The sequence below is a fragment of the Periplaneta americana genome, chromosome 2 (genome assembly GCF_040183065.1).
Source record: "Periplaneta americana isolate PAMFEO1 chromosome 2, P.americana_PAMFEO1_priV1, whole genome shotgun sequence".
In the NCBI taxonomy this organism is placed as follows: Eukaryota; Metazoa; Arthropoda; class Insecta; order Blattodea; family Blattidae; genus Periplaneta; species Periplaneta americana.
In genome coordinates, this window is record NC_091118.1 from 125,025,399 (window position 1) to 125,047,196 (window position 21,798).

A 21,798-nucleotide genomic window follows, 5' to 3' on the forward strand; every position below is an offset into this window, starting at 1 on the left:
TTATACAAGTGAAGACCTCCCTCAAAGAACGTTGTATATCATATGCAAAAGCCGTTGATATACAACGTTCTTTTGAGGGAGATTTTCAAGTGTTTAAAATAAATAAAAGGGCCTCGTTAAGTAATTAACTGTCACGTGATCCCCCCCCTCTTTCTACGACCTTGCGACAAAACCACTTGAAAGGACAGTATATAGCATTTCTGAGTAATTTTATCTTTTCGGATCGGGCAGAAGTGAAGACTGAAATTACAGTACGTAAGGTACTCTTTTATAGAATAGGTGCAGAATTATTTCAACATGAGTTACTCGTACGAAGGACGAAACTGATAATTGGAATTAGGTACAATAGTCTATAGTGCGATAATATGCACAAAAGAACTGAAGGCTATATCGAAATGAACGGCCACCATTTTCAAAAATGTGTTTAAATATCCATATTATGATTATTTTTCAATTTAACTTCATTCTCTATATTGTACGCTAATGTGCTGTAACAGTGCAATACCCACTGCATAATTAATACGTCCGAATGGATAGGTCAATTCGTGTGTAAAAACACTAAGTGTTAATACAGTACTGTATTTTGATTAGACAAAAACTTAATGAAAATTATCAAACTCAAAATTGCGATATTTCCTAGTTTACATAAATGGATGAACTACTTTTCTTCCCTTCTATACCTAGTAAAGTGATTTGTATTTTACGCCAGTATCATCGAACTCCAGTCGTGGAAGGGGTAGCAAACGGTGTTACCTGTTTCAATCGTTAATAGAAAAGTATAGCCAGGTTAATATTAAAAATGTTAGTAAAAATAAAATGATGTCCCTGTATAAGTCATCACACAAGGAGCGCACTCATTTGAGTAACTTGGTGGCCAAGTCTGCACAGTATATACTTATACACTGTTGGGCGAATAATCTACGTAAAGATTAATTTTTTGTTCCTATAGAATTATGTTATGGTTACCATTGGTTGTCGCGCTCTGACCGTGCTCGGGTGATAACACGGGAGCGAAGCTTTGCAGTGTGCGTTTCGCTGTAACCCGTTCTTATCAAACATGATTCTTATGCTTTTATTCTGTCGCTCAAACTTTAAATGTTCGCCTCTGGAAAGCAGTAGGCATGACATATCACATTTTTATTTGAATTCACCGAATTTGTGTGTACATTCAAAAACCTAAATTGTGTCTAATGAGACTCCTATTTTACATATAATGTTTCATAAAAACATCTATTGCCTTGAATCAAATAACTTCATAGATCTATGGCATGCTGCTTAAGATGACATTATTTTAAAGCCAGTTAAAATTTGAGAAGAAGTACGGAGTAAATAAATCTTCCGTTGATATTTTATGATCATGCCATTTCATGCTGATTCAGGATTAAAATATTTTCTATAACAGGCATACTCTCTGGATGTGTTGGCATATAAGTATCTTCAATATCAAAAGAATGCAATGGCTACGGAGAAAATGTTATGTATAGCCAACAGGCAGGGACACTGACAAGAAAATTAGCACACCAAAATAAATTTTATGTAGCAAAAATGCAGAAAACGTTCATTTGCATTGAAATTTCGAAATACACGTTTCCAATAACACAGTTTTTCCTCAGGATACCTTTAATTCTCGATGATTTTAAAACAAAATTGAAGTTCAATGGAGGTGATACAAAGTCTAAAAAAAAATATCCATAACTTAACATCAGATTGAATAACATATATTTTGTGCAGTTTTCTGAAATACAACAATGTAATAAGTCACAAATGGAAAGATTAAGTGTACTCCGAACACATATGCAGAATGTGCGAAAAGAGAAAAGTGAAAAAAAAAAAAGAAATGAAATCAAGTAGACTTATATACATTTACCATTGGACTCGTAATTCATAGCAGAGCACTACAATGTGCAATGTCTTACACATATATTATGTAGCCACATTTCATAAATCTTCACAAGTAATTGAAGATCGTTAAAAATATAAATTGATGTACTTGAAAGTTGTGAAGGTAAATTTCCTCTCACAATCTTCAACGTTGCATTATATTACAGATATTTCATTTCTTATCAGATATTATAAACAATGTTTTCATGAAAGGATCTCTTAGTAATATGAACGAATTTGCAATATCTCAAATATGTACTGTGGATGACGACACTACCAGTAAATGAATTCCACTCACGCTCTTTATTATCAGCGCGTAATGCTGAAAGATGCAGTTTTCGAATGTAGGTTTACAAAGTTCTAAAAAATTATAACGTACATTTTACAGTTAGAATTATTTACCTGATTAAGCCCATCGCCGATGAATCGCAATTATTGAACGACACTGACACTGGTGATAATGTTTTCCCATCTAGATAACCGATCATGGAAGTATCTTCGCTTCCTGGCACCACTTTCTTTCGCCTGACTTGGTGCATTTGCTGTTGTTCTTGACATTCGAATCACTAGTAGACAACAGAGATAGATAGATTTTACATCTGTGTTGTTAGAACTCGATTCAACATTGTAGCATATAAATCAATGTATTATAATATAACGAATCTTTGGGTCCTGATGTAAACAATAACATTGTACTTTAATCCGCCGTAACTATACTCAGCGCATTTCGAACTGGAGAAACAAGGTTACGTAGAAACGTACAAACCACGCACGAGTCACTGAACTGAAGTTTAAACTGAAGTACTGGTAATTCCGTCTGTCCAGTTGACCTTAGTTGAGGAGAATGGTCCAGGATTGGAGGTAAGCACACATGACAAATGCAGTCCATTGCTTGACCTTGATCCGCCATTTCAAAATGCGCTGAGTATAGTGCCTAATATAGGCCTATGCGAAACATATGATTTCATAAATACGGACACACGTGCTTAATACTATATCAGCAGGTATAAATAAGAGTTTCGATTTAATAAAGGACATCATTTCATTTTTACTTCAATTTTTATTGAACCTGAGTTTCTGAATGCACTTCACTCCCACCTCCTCTACTAGTAAACTTCCAACCTTCCTTCCTCCACACAGAACCAAGGCCGCGTATGCAATCAAAGACGCCTTACGGTCATAATAAACAGTACTGAGTTAGTGAGTATAGTACGTTCCAGAAATATGTTCGCGTTTTCCAGCGACGAAAGAGCTTTCAATATTGAATCACATTTTCGCATACTGTCGTCCGTTTGCCTATGTCCCATCCCAGTTTCCCCCACCCACTTCTGCTCGCCCCTCTGTAAAGGCTAGTGGCTGGGCTGTCTTCGCTCTTTTCTAAAAACATTAATTTCTGTTAGGAATTGGACGTTTATGTAATATTATACAACTGTTTAAATAACTTAAATAAAAGGGCCTCGTTAAGTAATTAACTGTCACGTGATTTCCTCCTTTCTACGACCCTGTGACAAAACCACTTGGACGGACAGTAGATAGCATGTCTGAGTAATTTTATCTTTTCTCGGGCAGAAGTGAAGATTAAATTTAAAGTACATAAGGAACTCTTTTACAGAGTACATACAGAATTATTTCAACATGAGTTACTAGTACGAAGGACGAAACTGGTAGGCCTAATTGGAATTTGGTACAATAGTCTATAGTGTGATAATATGCACAAAAGTACTGAAGCCTGTATCGAAATGAACGGCGACCGTTTTCAAAAATGTGTTTAAATATCCATATTATGATTATTTTTCAATTTAACTTCATTTTCTATGTTGTACGCTAATGTGCTGTAGACAGTACAATATACACTGCGTAATCAATACGTCCGAATGGATAACTCAATTCGTAAGTAAAAACACTTACTGTTAATACAGTACTGTATTTTGATTAAACAAAAACCTAATGAAAATTATGAAAATCTAGTCTTTCAGGTAAAGCTCCCTGTAAAGAAGATTTGAATAATTTCAAGGGAAAAATTGTTCTGGGGCCGGGTATCGATCCCGAGACCTCTGGTTGAACGTACCAGCGCTCTGTTAACTGAGCTACCAGGGAACTCCAACCGACACCGTCTCAACTTTTCCCTTTATATCCACACAACTCGCGTGGGCTGACGAAACGCCAGAGACCCACATCGAGTGCAAACAATCTGTGTGACTTGGAATTGTGGTTTTCTGTTAACGTACACAGTGACGTATATATTATGCAAATCTAGTCTTTCAGGTAAAGCTCCCTGTAAAGCAGGTTTGAATAATTTCAAGGGAAAAATTGTTCCGTGGCCGGGTATCAATCCCGAGATCTCTGGTTGAACGTACCAGAGCTCTACCAACTGAGCTACCAGGCAACTCCACCCGACACCGTCTCAACTTTTCCCTTTATATCCACACAACTCGCGTGGGCTGACGAAACGCCAGAGACCCACATCGAGTGAACACAATCTCTGTGTGACCAACCAGAGTTCTCGGGATCGATACTTGGCCCCGGAACAATTTTTCCCTTGAAATTATTCAAATCTGCTTTACAGGGAGCTTTACCTGAAAGACTAGATTTGCATAAATTATACGTCACTGTGTACGTTAACAGAAAACCACAATTCCAAGTCACACAGAGATTGTATGCACTCGATGTGGGTCTCTGGCGTTTCGTCAGCCCACGCGAGTTGTGTGGATATAAAGGGAAAAGTTGAGACGGTGTCGGGTGGAGTTCCCGGGTAGCTCAGTTAGCAGAGCGCTGGTACGTTCAACCAGAGGTCCCGGGATCGATACCCGGCCCCGGAACAATTTTTCCCTTGAAATTATTCTAATGAAAATTATCAAACTCAAAATCGCGATATTTCCTAGTTTACGTAAATGAACTACTTTTCTACCCTCCTATACCTAGTAAAGTGATTTGTTTGTATTTCACGCCAGTATCGTCGAACTCCAGTCCCGGAAGGGGTAGCGAACGGTGTTTCCAGTTCTCAACCGTTAATCCAAAAGTATAGCCAGGTTAATATTAGAAACGTTAGTAAAAATAGAATGATGTCTCTGTATAATCAGCCTTTATGTAGTGGCAAGATATCGAGCGATGGAGAAGTTCTGGTCTTATAAGTGTATAAGCATACTTATTTTCTAATTCGGAATCGCAGACGAAAGGCCTGGGTTCATCCGTACAAAGAAAGAAGCAACTTATTAATTGCAGACTTGTAGCAGGAGCTAAGGAACTATCAGAGGACAATGACAAATTTAAATTATTACACAGAACGAGAAAAAACACTTACCAGATATCGTGGGAATATTATACAAAGGCAAAATAGAAATATGCGGGGATCAGTTACTCCAGAAAAAAAAATAATTTGAGACTTCAGTCCAAGCTCTTTCTGTAACATCTCTCCTAGCATAATCTGGTATCTTAAAATTATAGAGCAGTGCTGCTCAGCGTAGCGAATACAACTGACGGAGGAATCGAATATTACGAATAAAGCTCCCCTCCGGTGATCTCCGGTACTACCGTAGGTGGTAGAGGGGGCTAAACAGAGGGACGCGGAGATTCGGAGGGAAGCGACTATAGAAGGACGGAGTTCTCAAGGACGACAGACCGGCGGGACTGGCGGTAGTTGTCAGTGGGATAAAATGACACTGAAGATGGGATCCGACACATTGAAATTCTTTCATTTAGTTTCAAGAAGCAGAATGTTGTCAAGGAGATTATTATTAAAATTGTGTACAATTTACATTATCCATATTTTTAATTTTGTGCATTATTATTATTATTATTATTATTATTATTATTATTATGTTACGGTATATTTATTAATATTATATTATGTTGTAATAGAACATATTCATGAATATTATGTAAAAGTGTTTTCTAGAGTTAAAAGTAACGAAGAGCCTGAATATATTATTTTTGAATAGTAAACCTTAACACATTCAGACCCCACGTTTCTTCGGTTCCATTCTGAGATTCCATTTAATATATCTTACGTTAAAGTAAATCAATTACACTAATTGGTAGTAGCTATTTGTGAATAAACGACTGTTTCTAGGTGAATTATAATTGTTTAAATTAGTTACTGAAAAATATTACTTTTGTAGATTTCGCAATAATTGAATTTAATGGCATTAATTTGATCAATAACAAAACTAACACATTCTTCCACAAATGCTATGAATTTCAAATGCTGAAAAAAATGTGTTTTCTAAAGTAGCACTTTAAGCGAACAAAGACAGAGCCAAAGAAATGAGAGAATATACAACAATTACACACTTATTAAAAAAAGTACTTTGATTTGATACATGATTCGATTAAAGGAATGCTCAGCTGAAAGTGCACATCTGCGCCACAGCACACACACAATGTGCTGTTTAATCCAAAGGAAAGTAGCTGTGGCTCCAATCGGAAGTAATCGGAGGTCTCCGAGTGAGAGCACTCAAACAACTGCTCCGGAGACTACCTAATCCTGCGCAGGAGGATTATTATAGAGACAGGGATATTTATTCACAACTTGGGCAAAAAGTGAAGATTCCGACCAATTTCTGTTTTTGATTACTCAAAAAAAAAAAAAACAAATGAAACACGCCTACCGCAATTAGACATGAACAAAACTAACTGTCGCTCTCGCTCGCTGTGTTCGCTGCATTTGTCTTCCGAGTCTCGACTCGTCATTCTCGCTGCGCTTCGAGTCTCGTTCGTCATTCTCGAAATAGCATTTGGTCAGTGTGGAAAGATTTCGTAACTTTGAATAACATACATCATTAAAATAAATAACATTATAAATGTTTAAATGAGACAAAAAGGCAAAACAGAACAGTATCAAAATGTTCTGGATCTATTATATGATATTACCTATGGTTATATAAATTTAAAAAAAAAATTCTCAAATAAATTTGCATTTCTAAAAAATATAAAACATGACATTAATACCTTTTTACTTGAGATTGCACACTTGATCTTAAACTTATGAAAAGAAAATTCCTAGCCTTTTAATAAGGGTCTAGTAATTAAATAAAGACTGGGGAACGCATTATTATACACTGAAGGGTAGAGATGTTTCAAATAGGCTACTTGATTGTTTATACATACAATAACAGTTGCCAAAGTAGATAAAAGTTCAGTAAGGTATAAACAACTGCTGACTTCAGGATTTCGGGACTATGGGAGATGATGAATATCGAGTCCCGGAAGATTCACAACCAGTCTTTACGTCAAGGACGCGACGTAATACAACAATGTCGTGCGCGTTTTCGGCTTTGCGGGCGCTGTTAGTCTCGTTTTCTCGATGGTTGTTCATCTCTAACCGCAATGGTCTAAGAAAACAAAACCTAATAGTTCACCTTGTATAAGCATGTCCCTAATTGCGACATTGCAGTATGCCTGGTTGCATTTTGCTTACATGTATGACAAAAGCGTGACGATCCAGCCTCGTGTATGAATATTCATTTAATAACATTAGCCGCTGCATAAAAACTTCAAGCAAACAATGTCGCGTCTAAGACGAATCCACGAAGCGACGCCTCGTGGACGAACGACCTAATACAAGTTTCTCTTGTGTTTCATTTTGCTCACTGGCGATGTTGATTTTCCTGTTTTTGATCTTTCCGAGCGATCAGCAATATTCACAGATACGGCTGTAAACTCTGCAATCAGTTTCGTAATATCTTGAATAGCGTGGGATACTTTTCACTAATTTATAACATACATTCAGGTTAGTCGACTTTTCACCACTTTTAACCCTTTGCAGCACAAATTAATTTTTTTGTGTTTTTCATTTCATGGATCATAACAAAGCTTCGATCAATTTTTTTCAACATTTTAACTCTGCACAGAATTTCAAAACACAGGTGGAACTTCTATATATACTCAAGAGGTGGTTCCTTGGTGAAATATCTGTGCCATAAAATTTAGAATGAAAGAAAACAGTGGTTCTTCTGAACAACCACTATGCTGCAAAAAGTTAAGGGGCTGTCTTTGTGTATGTTCTATAATATATTCGCAGCATTCAGCCATTTTGAAATCCGTAATTTTATTTATTGTTGCTGAGAATTCCTTTCATGTCATATGCTATGCTAGTATTTCGTAATATGCGAAAGAAATTTAATAACATACAACACAAATGAAATAAATAAAATCTTGTTTTACAAACACTGAACAACAGTACATTTCCTTACGTTCTACTGGATTATTTTCATAGTGCATAAAGGAACTAGATTGTTGAAAGGCATTATAACGAATTAATAAAACTTCCGCCATATATATTTATTTACATCACGACCCACATATGCGTTGAATTGCTTTTAATTTTTTATTTACTTCAATATGTGAAGTTCAGTGTGAAGAGAGAAGGCATAAGGAAACAACCATACACAATAAAATAGCTACACACGACACAAGAAAGGAATATAATATAAAGTAAAACAAAAATGACACTATAGGCGGAAATAATAGACACGGAACACAATAAAAATAACACGCGAACATAGAGAATGTCTCAGAACAATTTAAGTAACAAAATATGAAGTTAGAACCGAAACAAACGAAAAAAGCTCAAAGAAGAAGGAAGTTATTAACGTCGAAATAAGCACACGCTATTAAATTAATAAAACAAACTAACAATAATAATGTAACGCACAAACAGAACACGAAAATGTACAGACTTAAATAGAAACTAATAAACAACCAAAGGATGTAGCAAGAAATAAACGATTATAGAAGTAAGAACACATTAAACAAACGAACAACACCATAAAATATAGAGTGGTGCAAAAGTCACTTGACACTACAATACTAATTTACTGTTACGCATTATGAAAAGGTGAAACATTAATAATCAGCGAGTATTCTGGAGACAATACTATTATTTTGAAATTATCATCCTTGGTGATACCATATTAAAATACAAAATTAAGTGGTTTATAGTCATAATTGTAAAGAGACCTTTGCGCCATCCGGTATACATTAGTGAAGAAAAATAGCCAAAAACAATCCGCAATAACGAAACGAACGATTAATAAATTATTTAAAGGAAAGTGGAAACAAACAAGCATAGGATTAATACCGACATACAAAAAAATATTACAATAGAATTAATACTGAGCGGACAGAGGAAAATGGTGTAATGTAAAATGAGGAAAACGAACTTACAATAGAATAAATGTGATAATCATTTATGTAAAAACCTGATATAATGCGGCGTTATAATTAACTTATCGCCGATACATCTCAAGGTAACCTAGAAGTCACAAACGGAAGTAAGAAGAACAAGGGAGAAAGACAACACAACATATTGCCCGGCTGTACGTAATTCTGTCACCAACCACACTAGCAGAAAAACTTACCAATTATACACGTTCATTTTTAAGACACATAAAATACAGCTGTTTCAACATTATTTTATAAAAGCCTATATGAGAGGGAGTTTCAAATATTATATCGGGTTGCATATAATTAATTATTCTACATTGTACATAGTAAGCAAATAATTCAAGAAAAAAATAAAATGTCCTCACCGAGGAAAGAGTAGACCTACCTCTGAATTTATATCAGTGGATTGCAATATATCGTGGGACATATTTATGTATTTTCCACCGGGTTAAGGGAAATGATTTAGTATAGATCAACAATAACAACAATTTCAGTTTTTGGCTTTAGACATTCAGTATTTCCTGTCGATCAAAATAGATGTACGTTCATATTTCTACGAAGGCTTAAGGTCCTAAAATTATATTTTATAGGTTGCGCATTTATTTACATATTTCATAAGAATAATTAAATTAAGTTATATTTTTTGTACTTATTATTTTTAGAAACGTATACCTCAATTTCTCAGAAACAGTCAAAGCTACATTTCTTAATTGTTTTAAACGTCTTCTAAGTGTCATAGTACTGGGTAGAACAGGTTTCACGGCCGCCTGGCTATGCGCGCGGAGGTGGGGGACTCAAGGCCGCGCGAGGCCGTGAAACCTGTTCTGCTCTATACTGTTCAACCAGTATATACAGTATCTGGGCGTGAGTATAGCGCAAAAATTCATACAATATGATGAAATTAGTATGAATAAATTGTAGTTTATTTTTTATGACAGTTATTAATTTTTGCATTGAATCTAAATACAGCAACTTTTACTAGTGCATGTAGGAAAATTGGAAAAATATGTGTAGGGAATTTCGATTTTTAATCTCGGCTAATATGATATATGACATATTTTTCGTAGTAATGACTACAAAAAATCTGTTGTATGCAACATAAATATAATGATTTCGTGCTCAATTTTTATATAATTAGAATCGTTTGTAAAACGTCATTTAAATCTGTGCAGGGGTAATGAATCTTTAAGTTATAAAAACCTCTCTCACTATGATCCACACTACCCTTACCCTTTAAATTTTAACGTCTGGAATATATCACTCTGCAGTATATCGGACTTCCACTGTACAAATAAAAATATGGAATTAAACCAGGGAACGAATATTCAAAGAGAGAGAAGGAGAAGTGGAAAAAAGTAGAAAAATAAGAAAATAAGCAGAAAGAGAACAGATACAAAGGGACACAAACCAAAGGATGATGAGAGAAACCTTATAAAGAAAGCGTAAACAAACAACAAAAAAGGACGATGAAACATATGAAAATAAAAACTAGAGAAATTTGAAAAAATACGAATAATAGAAAGATAACCACTCGAATTGAGATTTAAATTGTAAACTACATATACAATTAGCCACAAAACACAACAAATATGAACTTTAGAACCCTCCCTTAAATACAACTTTACTATCATTAATATACGAGTTTAATGAATAGTGAAGTTCTATAAAATACATGAAATCTGATATTCGTGTTTTCGTGTAATTTACAATAACTGGATCTGACACATACATCAATCCATGTAGATTGACTATCGCTCATACTGAAAGCTCGATGTATTGGATACTATGCAAGATTAGGATGCATAAGTTTTATAAAACATTATCATATATACAGTGTTGATAATTGAAAACAGATTTGTAGTTATACACAACTCTTTTATAAACCGAGATAACGACATATTTCATAAAATATAATAAATTTATATCAACATACTTTTCCACAGTAACGTATTCGCACAACAGAAATATAAAAATTCCCACGAATTAAAATTTTCACCCATTCTACATACACTACATTCCACTCAATGACGAAATCTGGGAATAAATTCCCACCATACATACAGTAGTGCGATATGTGGAAGATGAAAATCTACTGACAAGTTTTCTACAAGTGATTCGGTTTCTCTTTGTCATCGCTGCATTACTTTGCCCTTTAAATATATACAATTGTAATTCACCGTATACTGTAAAATACAGTGAGAGATCCCCATTTTCTTTAAAACTTAACAACGTATGCTGTGTTTATATTCATTCTACAGGTAGTCTCAGTTCAGATGCTTATACAGGGACATCATTTTATTTCTACTTCAATTTTTATTGTACCTGAGTTTTCTAATGTACCTCATTCCCATCCCCTCTAGTAGTAAACTTGCAACCGTCCTCCACACGGAACCAAAGCGTATACAATCAAAGTCGCCGTACGGACATAGTAAACAGTACTGAGTTGGTGAGAATAGCACGTTCCAGAAATATGCTCGCTTTTTCCAGTGACGAAAGAGCTTTCAATATTGAAACATATTTTCGCACAGGTACTGTTGTCCTTTTGGCTACGTCGCATCCCGGTCCCCTATCCGCTTCTGCTCGCTCCTTTGTAAAAACTATTTTCTGAAAACATTAATTTCTGTTAGGAATTGGACGTCTACGTAATATTCTACCGCTGTTTAAAATAACTTAAATAAAAGGACCTCGTTAAGTAATTAACTGTCACATGAATTCCCCCCTTTCTACGACCCTGCGACAAAACCACTTGGACGGACAGTAAATAGTATGTCTGAATAATTTTATCTTTTCGGATCGGGCAGAAGTGTAGACTGAATTTACAGTACGTAACGTACTTTTTCATAGAGTAGGTACAGAATTATTTCAACATGAGTTACTAGTACGAAGGAAGAAACTGGTAATTGGAATTAGGTGCAATAGTCTATAGTGCGATAATATGCACAAAAAAACTGAAGGCTATATCGAAATGAATGGTCGCCATTTTCAAAACTATGTTTAATTATCCATAGTATGATTATTTTTCCATTAACTTCGGTCTCTATATTGTACGTTAATGTGCTGTAGACAGTATAACATACACTGCATAATGAATACGTCCTAATGGATAGCTCAGTTCGTGAATAAAAACACTTACTGTTAATACACTATTGTATTTTGATTAAAGAAAAACCTAATGAAAATTATCAAACTCAAAATTGCAATATTTCCTAGTTCACGTAGGCCTAAATGGATGAACTACTTTTCTTTCCTTCTGTACCTAGTAAAGTGATTTGTATTTTACGCCAGTGTCATCGAACTGCAGTCGTGGAAGGGGGTAGCGAACGGTGTTTGTGATTCTCAATCGTTAATCCAAAGGTATAGCCAGGTTAATATTAGAAATGTTAGTACACATAAAATGATGTCCCTGTATAATATTAGACAACAGTGTCTCCTAAGGAAAAGTGTTTCTTTATAGGAGAATATATAATCGAAGATCGGCCTATCAATAAATACTTAAGTTTAAACGTGAACAGTACTATAGTAAGTCTGAGCAGCTTTTCAATGCACTTTTATTAAGTTCCGTTGAGTAGACTCACAATCCATTCGTGAAAAACAAACAATTTAAAGTACAAACGTCGAAATATTTTTAATTCGTTAAGATCTTAAATTCAGTACTGAAATGTATTTAGCTTCTTTGGAATAAAATTCAAATACTAGGGCATTCGACAAGTAATGGCAACAAAGTTATAAATCAGTGTTGAAATCTTGTATTACGTAATAGAGTAGCTATTGCAAATCTAGTCTTCCAGGTAAGGCTCCCTGTAAAGCAGATTTGAATAATTTGAAGGGAAAAATTGTTCCGGGGCCGGGTATCGATCCCGGGAACTCTGGTTGAACGTACCAGCGCTCTGCCAACTGAGCTACCCGGGAACTTACCTGGAAGACTAGATTTGCATAATATATACGTCACTGTGTACGTTAACAGAAAACCACAATTCCAAGTCACACAGAGTTTGTGTGCACTCGATGTGGGTCTCTGGCGCTTCGTCAGCCCACGCGAGTTGTGTGGATATAAAGGGAAAAGTTGAGACGGTGTCGGGTGGAGTTCCCGGGAAGCTCAGTTGGCAGAGCGCTGGTACGTTCAACCAGAGGTCCCGCGATCGATACCCGGCCCCGGAAGAATTTTTCCCTTGAAATTATTCAGAGTGGCGATTGTTTAATAATTTTGCAATACTATTCAAAGTAGCCATATTTTGTAAATGCAGTGGTGTTTCTGATTTGTAGTAAACACTACAGCTCTAAAATTACGAACAAAGGTTATTCATAAAAATCCAAGTTGCAAGAGAAAAACATGCAACTCAGTGCTTTAGGGCATTACAAGAAATCTCTAGGAGAGAAGTCCTAGCTTACAGAACAATTGAAAATTGGATGGAAGCGAAGCATTCGCTTTCAATCAAGAGTTGACATCCGACTGATCAGTGAGAAAGATATCCAGAAATGCTGCTGCAGATGGAGTCCGCCGTCTTCCAAGAATTTGGCAGGAGACTATATTTTAAGCATGTAATGTCAAAAGTAACTTAAATAAATTTAGTGTGAAACAGTAACTATGTTGCCATTATTTTTCGAATGCCCTAGTATTACACAACACAATATGGACGTCAGCTAGCGTCATAAAACGCCTTAATCCAGCAATAATGGATAGATATCCTAGTAAGCTTGTCAACCTTTGAACACTGCATCAAAATTAGAATTAATGCACGCATAAGATGGAACTTCTGACCATGAAATTCTTATTTCATATTTTCAACTTCGGATTCTCTTAATTAATTGGCAAATACTACGGGATTTTAGAGACTGTGTTCCTTCGTGCGATTTTTTTCTCAATTGATACAGTATAAGTTTGCATTCTTTTTTTCCTGCGGCCTCAACAAATCCTAGATAAATTTCACAATTCTCTTCGTAAGTCTGAAATCGAAGTGTAGTCGCGTAGTTGTGATAATTAGGGCCAGGAAGTTCATGCACTATAAAGCTACTATATATGCATGCAAATATGCCTTTAATAGTACATTATGCAACGAGCCTATAATGATAGTAATTAAGAAGCGAGTATGGATGTTTATGAAACTCGCTTGCGCTCGTTTCATAATTTTCATACGAGCTTCTTAATTACCATTATAGGAAAGTTTCATACAACTTTTTATGCTCGACCATATTTGTAACTTGAAATTATTCAGATGTATACATTTTATTTGTATCCGACAAGATCGGAAGTGACCTTTGTTCTAGGTCGTGAATTGTGAGATGTGCGCAGACGCGAAAGTATTGATTTTTTCTGCCGAACAATAATGTCATTGACCTCGATGTAATCCCGTTAAACTTGATATAACCTTGATTATTGAATTCGACATTGAAAAACGAGATGATAAATTGAATTTATTTGAATATTATTTACAATTAACGCTAATTATTATAGTAAAAGAACATAACCTTCTGCGACAGTATTGGATTTCCAGCCTCCATGACTTTTCGCTAATTCTCTTTCGATTGCATATCCGAGAATAATCGATACTTGCGGTTTTATAACGCTACAAAGCTGACTTGTCATTGGCTGAACACCTGTAAGCTGAGTTGTCATTGGCTGAAAACACCTGTACTTTAAAGAGTAGGTGTACTTTAATGACATGCATTAAAGGACTGCTACCAGGTATATAATTACTACATTTCGGCATGGTCGAGCATAAAAACCCTTGAAGTATGCCAGTAAATGTGCACTAATAAGCTTCTATATTTCTTGATATATCACTAATAACATGTAATAAATAATGATGATGATGATATGATGATAATAATGATAATAATAATAATAATAATAACAATAATAATAAATATAATAATATTATAGTTCAAACTAGATGAAATTAAATTTATAGTTCATTATTGTTGAGAAGTTGAAGCATGTGAATGACTGTCCAAACCTTCCCCAACCGAGCATTGACGTGACAAATATTCCCACGCTCTATAATCACTGGTTCTCAACCGGTATTTCGCGGCCGTGAAATTCCCTAGGTGTGCCACGAAACTTTAAATTCTTTTCTGGTAAAAATAATTATAATAATTTCTCTCAATACCAGTTTTCAAAAATATAATATTATGCTTTTATTAAAAAAATTCCAACCTATGCATTTTTATGCAACATAAAAATCAGTTCTAATGAGCTTAAACGCGAAAATATGCCACGATATTATAACTATAATGAAATATTATGCATTTATAAAAAAAAAACAAAAATATCCAAATATATGCAACAAAATTTGGTTTGATTAGCTGAAATGTTCATGATTCGTAAAAATAGTTAATCACCAATTAATTATAGCCAATGAAAAAATATATGCAAATGCATGAACTTCCAGGCCCTAAGGCCCCAGTGATAATTGTCTATAGTTTTCAAAAACAATTTTCCATTATAGGTCAGTCATCAACAGATCTCAGTAAAAAGAAAAAGTATCGCAAAATTCTCATAAGAAATTCGTAGGCCTATATGAAATATTGGCAGTCTTTCTAAACATATAAAATATGGGAATACTTTTAAAGGTCTCCACCCAAATGTTTTAATATAAAATGGAGTCGAAGAATTAGTACCATATTATATCCCCAAGGCCAAGTTTTGCAGAATTTACGTACGTAGAAAGTAATTGTACATAATAGGCTATATGGAGAATGACGTCAATGAACTGACTGTTCAAAATGTTCAAGTCATTAGCAAAGGTGGTAGGTTTTAGCAACTTAAAATTAAAAACTAAGCGCTTTAAAACCAAATTTGACATCTTATAGCATTTTTCATGTAAGAATTTATCATTTTGTAGCGTTTTGGTATGGGACATATTTTATGGAACGTTTGGTGGTAGAAATTCAATGTCATCAATGTGTTAAGAGGTATAATTTGTACAGGGTGAGTCAGGAGGAAAGGTACATGGTGTGAGGAGTCATAATATTGGTGATTCTGAAAAAAAAATGTTTATATGAACATATGCCCTGTTCTCAACAGTATCTGTCATACAGCTGTTTAATATCACGGGCGTCAGTCTCATGTCCTTCATCAGAACTCACATGCTTACGCAACTAAAACGACATTAGGCTGTAGTATTGTCTTTATTGGCTATTTCAATGCGCAATAGGCGTTGGATCGGTCGCGGTAGAGTCATTTCTTGGCCACCGAGGTCACCCGACCTTACTCCATTGGATTAGTGTGTGTGGGGTTGGCTTAAGAGCGACGTCTACAAGTGCAAAGTGGAAACACGGGAGCAATTTCTCGCTCGCATTTTACATGCTTTTGCTCTAGTAAAGGGATGTCTGAATCAGCTCAGATCAGCAACGCAGCAGCTGTCTACAAGAGTTTCAAAGTGCATTGAAGTTGACGGTGAAGGTTTTGTACATGTTCTGTAAAGGGACGTACACAATTATATAGAACATAAGGTAACAATGTTGTAATTTACTATCATCTGTACTTCTCCCGTTCGTCTTTGTTTCGATTAGTTCTCTCTGAAACCGTTGAAAACAGGACATATATTCATATAAACTATTTTGTTCAGAATCACCACTATTAACTCCTCAAACCATGTACCTTTTCTCCTGACTCACCCTGTAGATTTTCAAGTTACAATTATTGAAAATAATTAATAAGAGATGGAACATATCAAATTGGAGTCAAATTTTGAACGTTACGAAACATGTAAAAAATTATGGTATGATTTTATCTCGACTCAACTTATTATTCAATCTCAATCATCCGGTACCACTTACAGACTAGTCGAAAAGTCGAAATAGGATCCCGTATAGGTAGCAACAAAGAGGATATCAGTTAGGTGACATTTCTGTGTTATTCATACTGTAAAAGCTAACGTGAAGGGGTGATCAAAGTATTTGAAAGAATGTAAGAACGTGTATGCAGTGGGGCTTTCAGATAGATTTTTGTTTTTTATAGAAAAAACACAAAAACGTTTCATAGGCCCACAATGTAATTTCGCTCTTATTTCACAGAAACACGTTCATTTCGCATCTGTACTCAATTTTGCTTTGTATCGCGAATTAAGTAACTACAGTAATCTATGCAATTACTGAATTATGTTTTTAAAAATGAAGTAACTTATTTCGACGGCACTTGGTCATATTTCGCATTTATCGCGATTGCGATTATCTATAATTTCAAGTGATTGGTGATGGCATCGTCGCTCGTGGTTTGTTTCATTTCAATTAATTTCAATCTCAATGTTAAATTGTTTTGCAACGAAGAGATCAATTTCTAGAAAAAAATATGACAAGAAAAATTCATAATATCTAAAGAAAACTTCATCAAATTTCGACTGATATAGGGTGGAAGTGAAATAATCTTGCAGGTTTTCAGAGCGAATGGCTCATGTTTTATATAACAAAAAAGTGTAATACCATATTGGTGAAAAGAAACAATGTTTTTTTCATACATGTTTAACACCCTCTTATTCAGTAACTGTTGGGAGTAGGATCGTGATTTTCGTCCATATCAATAGAAAATCTAATAAAGAGTCGTTTATCTCTGTGCTGTATTTCAATTTCGTGGGAGGTTTTCGTGTAATTTTAATTTAAAAACTACTATTTAAACCATTGAACTATGCGAGTAGATTGGAAGGCGGTAGCCAGAGTGAGAGAGGTGGAAGGTACTTCACCTAGGGAGACAGACGTGAGTTCGTTGGCCTTATATCTGTGTTACGAAAAGAAAGAGCAGTGTGTTAGCAGCGATATTCCCAGAGTGTTGAAAATTCCAACATAGTTTTCTAATTAACTGTGTATTTAATCATAAAATGTAGGTAATATAGGGTTTCTATTCATTTAAGTGTATTATAATGCCTCTTTCAATCTGCAGGATTAATTCACTTCCACAATGTATATTCAGTTCAAACGAGGTGTGAGTAGAGTCAGATATTCATTATTTCATCCTATACTATGAACAACAATAATTACGTACATAACTTTGAGAGAGAATATTTTGTGAAGACTCTTGCATGAAACACAAAAGAAGCGATGCTACCCTTATTATTCTCTTCAGTTTTTTGTGTCGTACAAGTAAAAAAAAATAGCGCTAGAGCGTGAGCTACAACCCATCATTAGTGAGTCATCAAAAAATTATCTCTCAGTACACCGCTTGCTTTATGAAGAACGATTCCGTGGAACCCATCAGATCTACTAAAATGAACACGGCGTTCAAACTTACGTACATTATTAGTGACTTATCTATATAATTTTTTATTGTTAAAAAGAATGAATGCTCGTGTGAGAATCCACAACTAGTAGAGTTGTCGCAGTTAATTAGTACCCTAGCAGCAAGCTTCGTGTTGAATAGATCTCTTTTATGCACGCAACAATACTTGTAATGTTCAGCTGTGTTGTCATGTTTTCGTTGTAAAGATTATTTGTATTTATAGAAAAAAAATATATATATAAATATAAAATTTTACAATTACCGATATTAATAGTTAATTTTTATCATCATCATCCACAGTGACTAAATTTTAAGATATTATATGACTTTAAATTAAAATCGAAATTAAAACCACTAACCTTTTCAGTCGTCATCAATCACCTCGTGAACATGACAACGTGGAGTTGACATGCAAATATTTGAAAATGTTAGCGCATTATTCGTAGACATGTGTTACAGCTTCTTGTGATTGGAGCGGTTTTTCATGAGGCCTAATCAATAAACTCTTTTCTCAACCCTTTAAAGGAAAGCGTCCACTTTGTATGATGCTGGGTATTAATTCACCGAGGCAACTATGACACTTGTGATAAATATTTTTATGTACACTGACACCATAGAGCTGAGATAAACTTTATAATTATTATGTTTGTGTAAGACAATTCCTCCATGGATTTCATACATTCCTCTCCTTTCATAAAAACATTGTTTTGTAATTTATTGTATTATATACATCAGAAATATTTCTTGTGGCCTAGGACTAACACGACAGGCGGAACTGAAACCATTAAACATCATTGTTCTCGTGATAAACTGTGCAACCAACAAACCACGAGACTTGGCAATAGATTGTCACTTGTATACGAATTCACACTTATCTTAAATAACAACAAATCAGAAATATGTCAACAAATTTCTCCACTCTGTCATCTCCGCGTATTTTATTTCAGACGCACCCAGTTTTACTTCTCACAAAAGTCACAAGTTCGCAAATTCCGACACTGCGTGTTTCTGAAACCGTAAACGTATCACTCTCGAACAATAAAATATCTTGCTACACCTTCATTCTTAAAAAAAAAGTTCTCACTCTTTGGTGTGGAATGGAATTAGTTGATTATGTATATATTATTTGCAGCCACTGTCGCTTTCGCAGTTCGTATTTCTCACCTTTCAAGTGCTCTAACGTCAGGATGAATACACCATCTGGATCGATGTCAACAACACAAAGAGAATGTTCAGAGACGACATCATCAATAAACCTGTAAAGAAGAAGAAACAAGTTAGTACTTTATAAATTTACGAAAGGGGAGAAGAGTGAACTTATTTAAGTATTTTAAAGTCATAACGATGTGATTCAAGGACTATCAAAAGAGTATCTATAACATTCCTTCTCTGCCAAAGAGGGGCTATCTTCTAAACTAGCAATGATTTCGTCTTTCATAATGATTTTTGCTGACTAGAAACTGAACAGTGTCTTTTGTCAAGTTTTACAAGAAATTACTTCTTGCCTATCATGTTAGAATTTTCCATAAATCATAAATTTTAATTTTACGTCTATAATTTAATTAACCATTAAGTATTTATATGTTATGTGATTTTGTATAACTTTTACAAACACTAAATATTTTTCTCTAGTCCAGAGTCATTTACACTTATAACTGGAAGAATAACACCTTCATTTCTTAAGTTAGTTATTTAATGACGCTGTATCAACTACTAGGTTATTTAGCGTCGATGAACTTGGTAATAGCGAGATGGTATTTGGCGAGATGAGGCTGAGGATTCGCTATATATTATCTGAATTCCCTTCGGTTGGGGAAAACCTCGAAAAAGACCCAACCAGGTAATCAGCCCAAGTGAGAAACGAACCCACGCCCGAAACCAACTTCGGATGGGCAGGCAAATGCCTTAGCCGACTGACTTACGGCGGTGGCTAAAAGGTTTCAATGGTCCTCAGCTGCGTATCTGGACAGTTGGTATGGCAATGAGACAAGAAAAGTGACACAAACCTCACGCATAAACTCCAAACATTTGTGCTTACGTAACATATCGGGGGTATGGTGGCCGAACGTCATTTCAAATACATTACTTTGGAAGAAGACGCAACGGAAGCCCATTGATCTGGAGACAGAAAGAAGAAAATGATGCTGGATTGGACACAGCCTAAGACACCCAGAAGGAAACATTGCTAAAGAAGCACTCGAATGGAAGCCTCAGGGAAGTAAGAGAAGACGAAGACCCATGATAACGTGGCGGCAGTCTGTTCAAGAAGAAGTCCAAAATCTAGGGAAGAGCTGGAGAGAATTGAAGACCCCGGCCACAAATAGGTCAGAATGGCGCTATTTTGTTCTGGTCCTATGCTCCCCAAAGGGAGACACAGGACAGTGTATGTATATGTATGTTAATTGTAAGTAATAGATAATATATCTAGTACGACGCTGAGGCGTCCTTAATCCCTGGCCGTTAAACAATTCTCCTCTCCCTTAATATATAGGTTAAACCATAAGTAATTTAATTAATTTCAGCGCGTTATTCCTTGAGATATTTGAAACAAAAAACTGTAATACAATTTTGCTCGGTTTTCCTTCCTTTCCGAGATAAAAATTGTTCTATATGCAACATTTCATAGCTTGTTTTGGGAAAGTCATTGACTGAATTTCCAGTATACTCAGTTAGTTTAAGAGAACAACGTATTATGATAATAAATGATTCAAAAAATTTTATTTTTGTCCTTCAAATGTGCAAATATTTGATCCGAACAAATATGACATTGAAAGATTTCTTTTCAGAACGAAAAGTTACATTAGTTCGGATCAAATTTCTGCACATCTAAAGAACAAACCTAAAATTCTTCCAATTATTCATTATTACATTAGATACACTGTTCTCTTAAATTGACTGAGCATATTAGGAATTAAATGAATAGCTTTCCCAAAAAACACTAACAAATGATTCAGATAGAATAATTTTTATTTATAAAATGAAACAAAACCGAGAAAAATTGTATTAAACACTTTTGTTTGAAGTACTTGAAAGAAAACCCCCCTGAAATTAATGACATTACTTACGGCTCAACCTGTATAATGGGTAATTATTAATGTAACTTAATAAAAATTAGGAAAATGTAAACAAGCATAGTTTATTCGATCCAAATAAATAAATAGGCTAGAATAGACACGAACTCCGGTCTCAAAAGCTGCATTCAGTCCATTAGTCACCGCAGTAGGGTTGCCAGAAATCTAATGGCAGAAAGTAACTATTAATGTTAATTTATTGTTTAACTTTCAAGAAAAACGTTGCTTTTATTTAAAAACTGCATCTCTAATGACACGAGTACAAACTAGAAGTACGAGTAGTTTTTGTGACAAGAGCTAGGAAGTTGGTACCAAAACGATTATGTTGTGTGAGCTTGGACCATATCTCTACCGAATGACCAGTAGTAACGCAGCTCTAAACATCAACAAACCAGCACAATAAATATGTACAGTCGTATGGTAGCGAAACTTGTCTTTGTGCCAATGGTCTATGGCAGTGGTCTGTAAAAT

General features: G+C 35.0%; 1 protein-coding gene across 1 annotated transcript in view; it reads right to left on the reverse strand.

Annotated features, from left to right (window-relative positions):
• Window positions 1-639: 639 nt before the first annotated feature.
• Window positions 640-21,798, reverse strand: part of LOC138694561 (uncharacterized) — a 613,293-nt gene continuing 592,134 nt past the window's right edge. Inside the window, exon 6 of the mRNA XM_069818420.1 lies at window positions 640-19,512. Coding sequence (XP_069674521.1) covers window positions 19,439-19,512 — 74 coding nt within the window. The 3' untranslated portion in view covers window positions 640-19,438. The remainder of the gene's footprint in view (window positions 19,513-21,798) is intronic.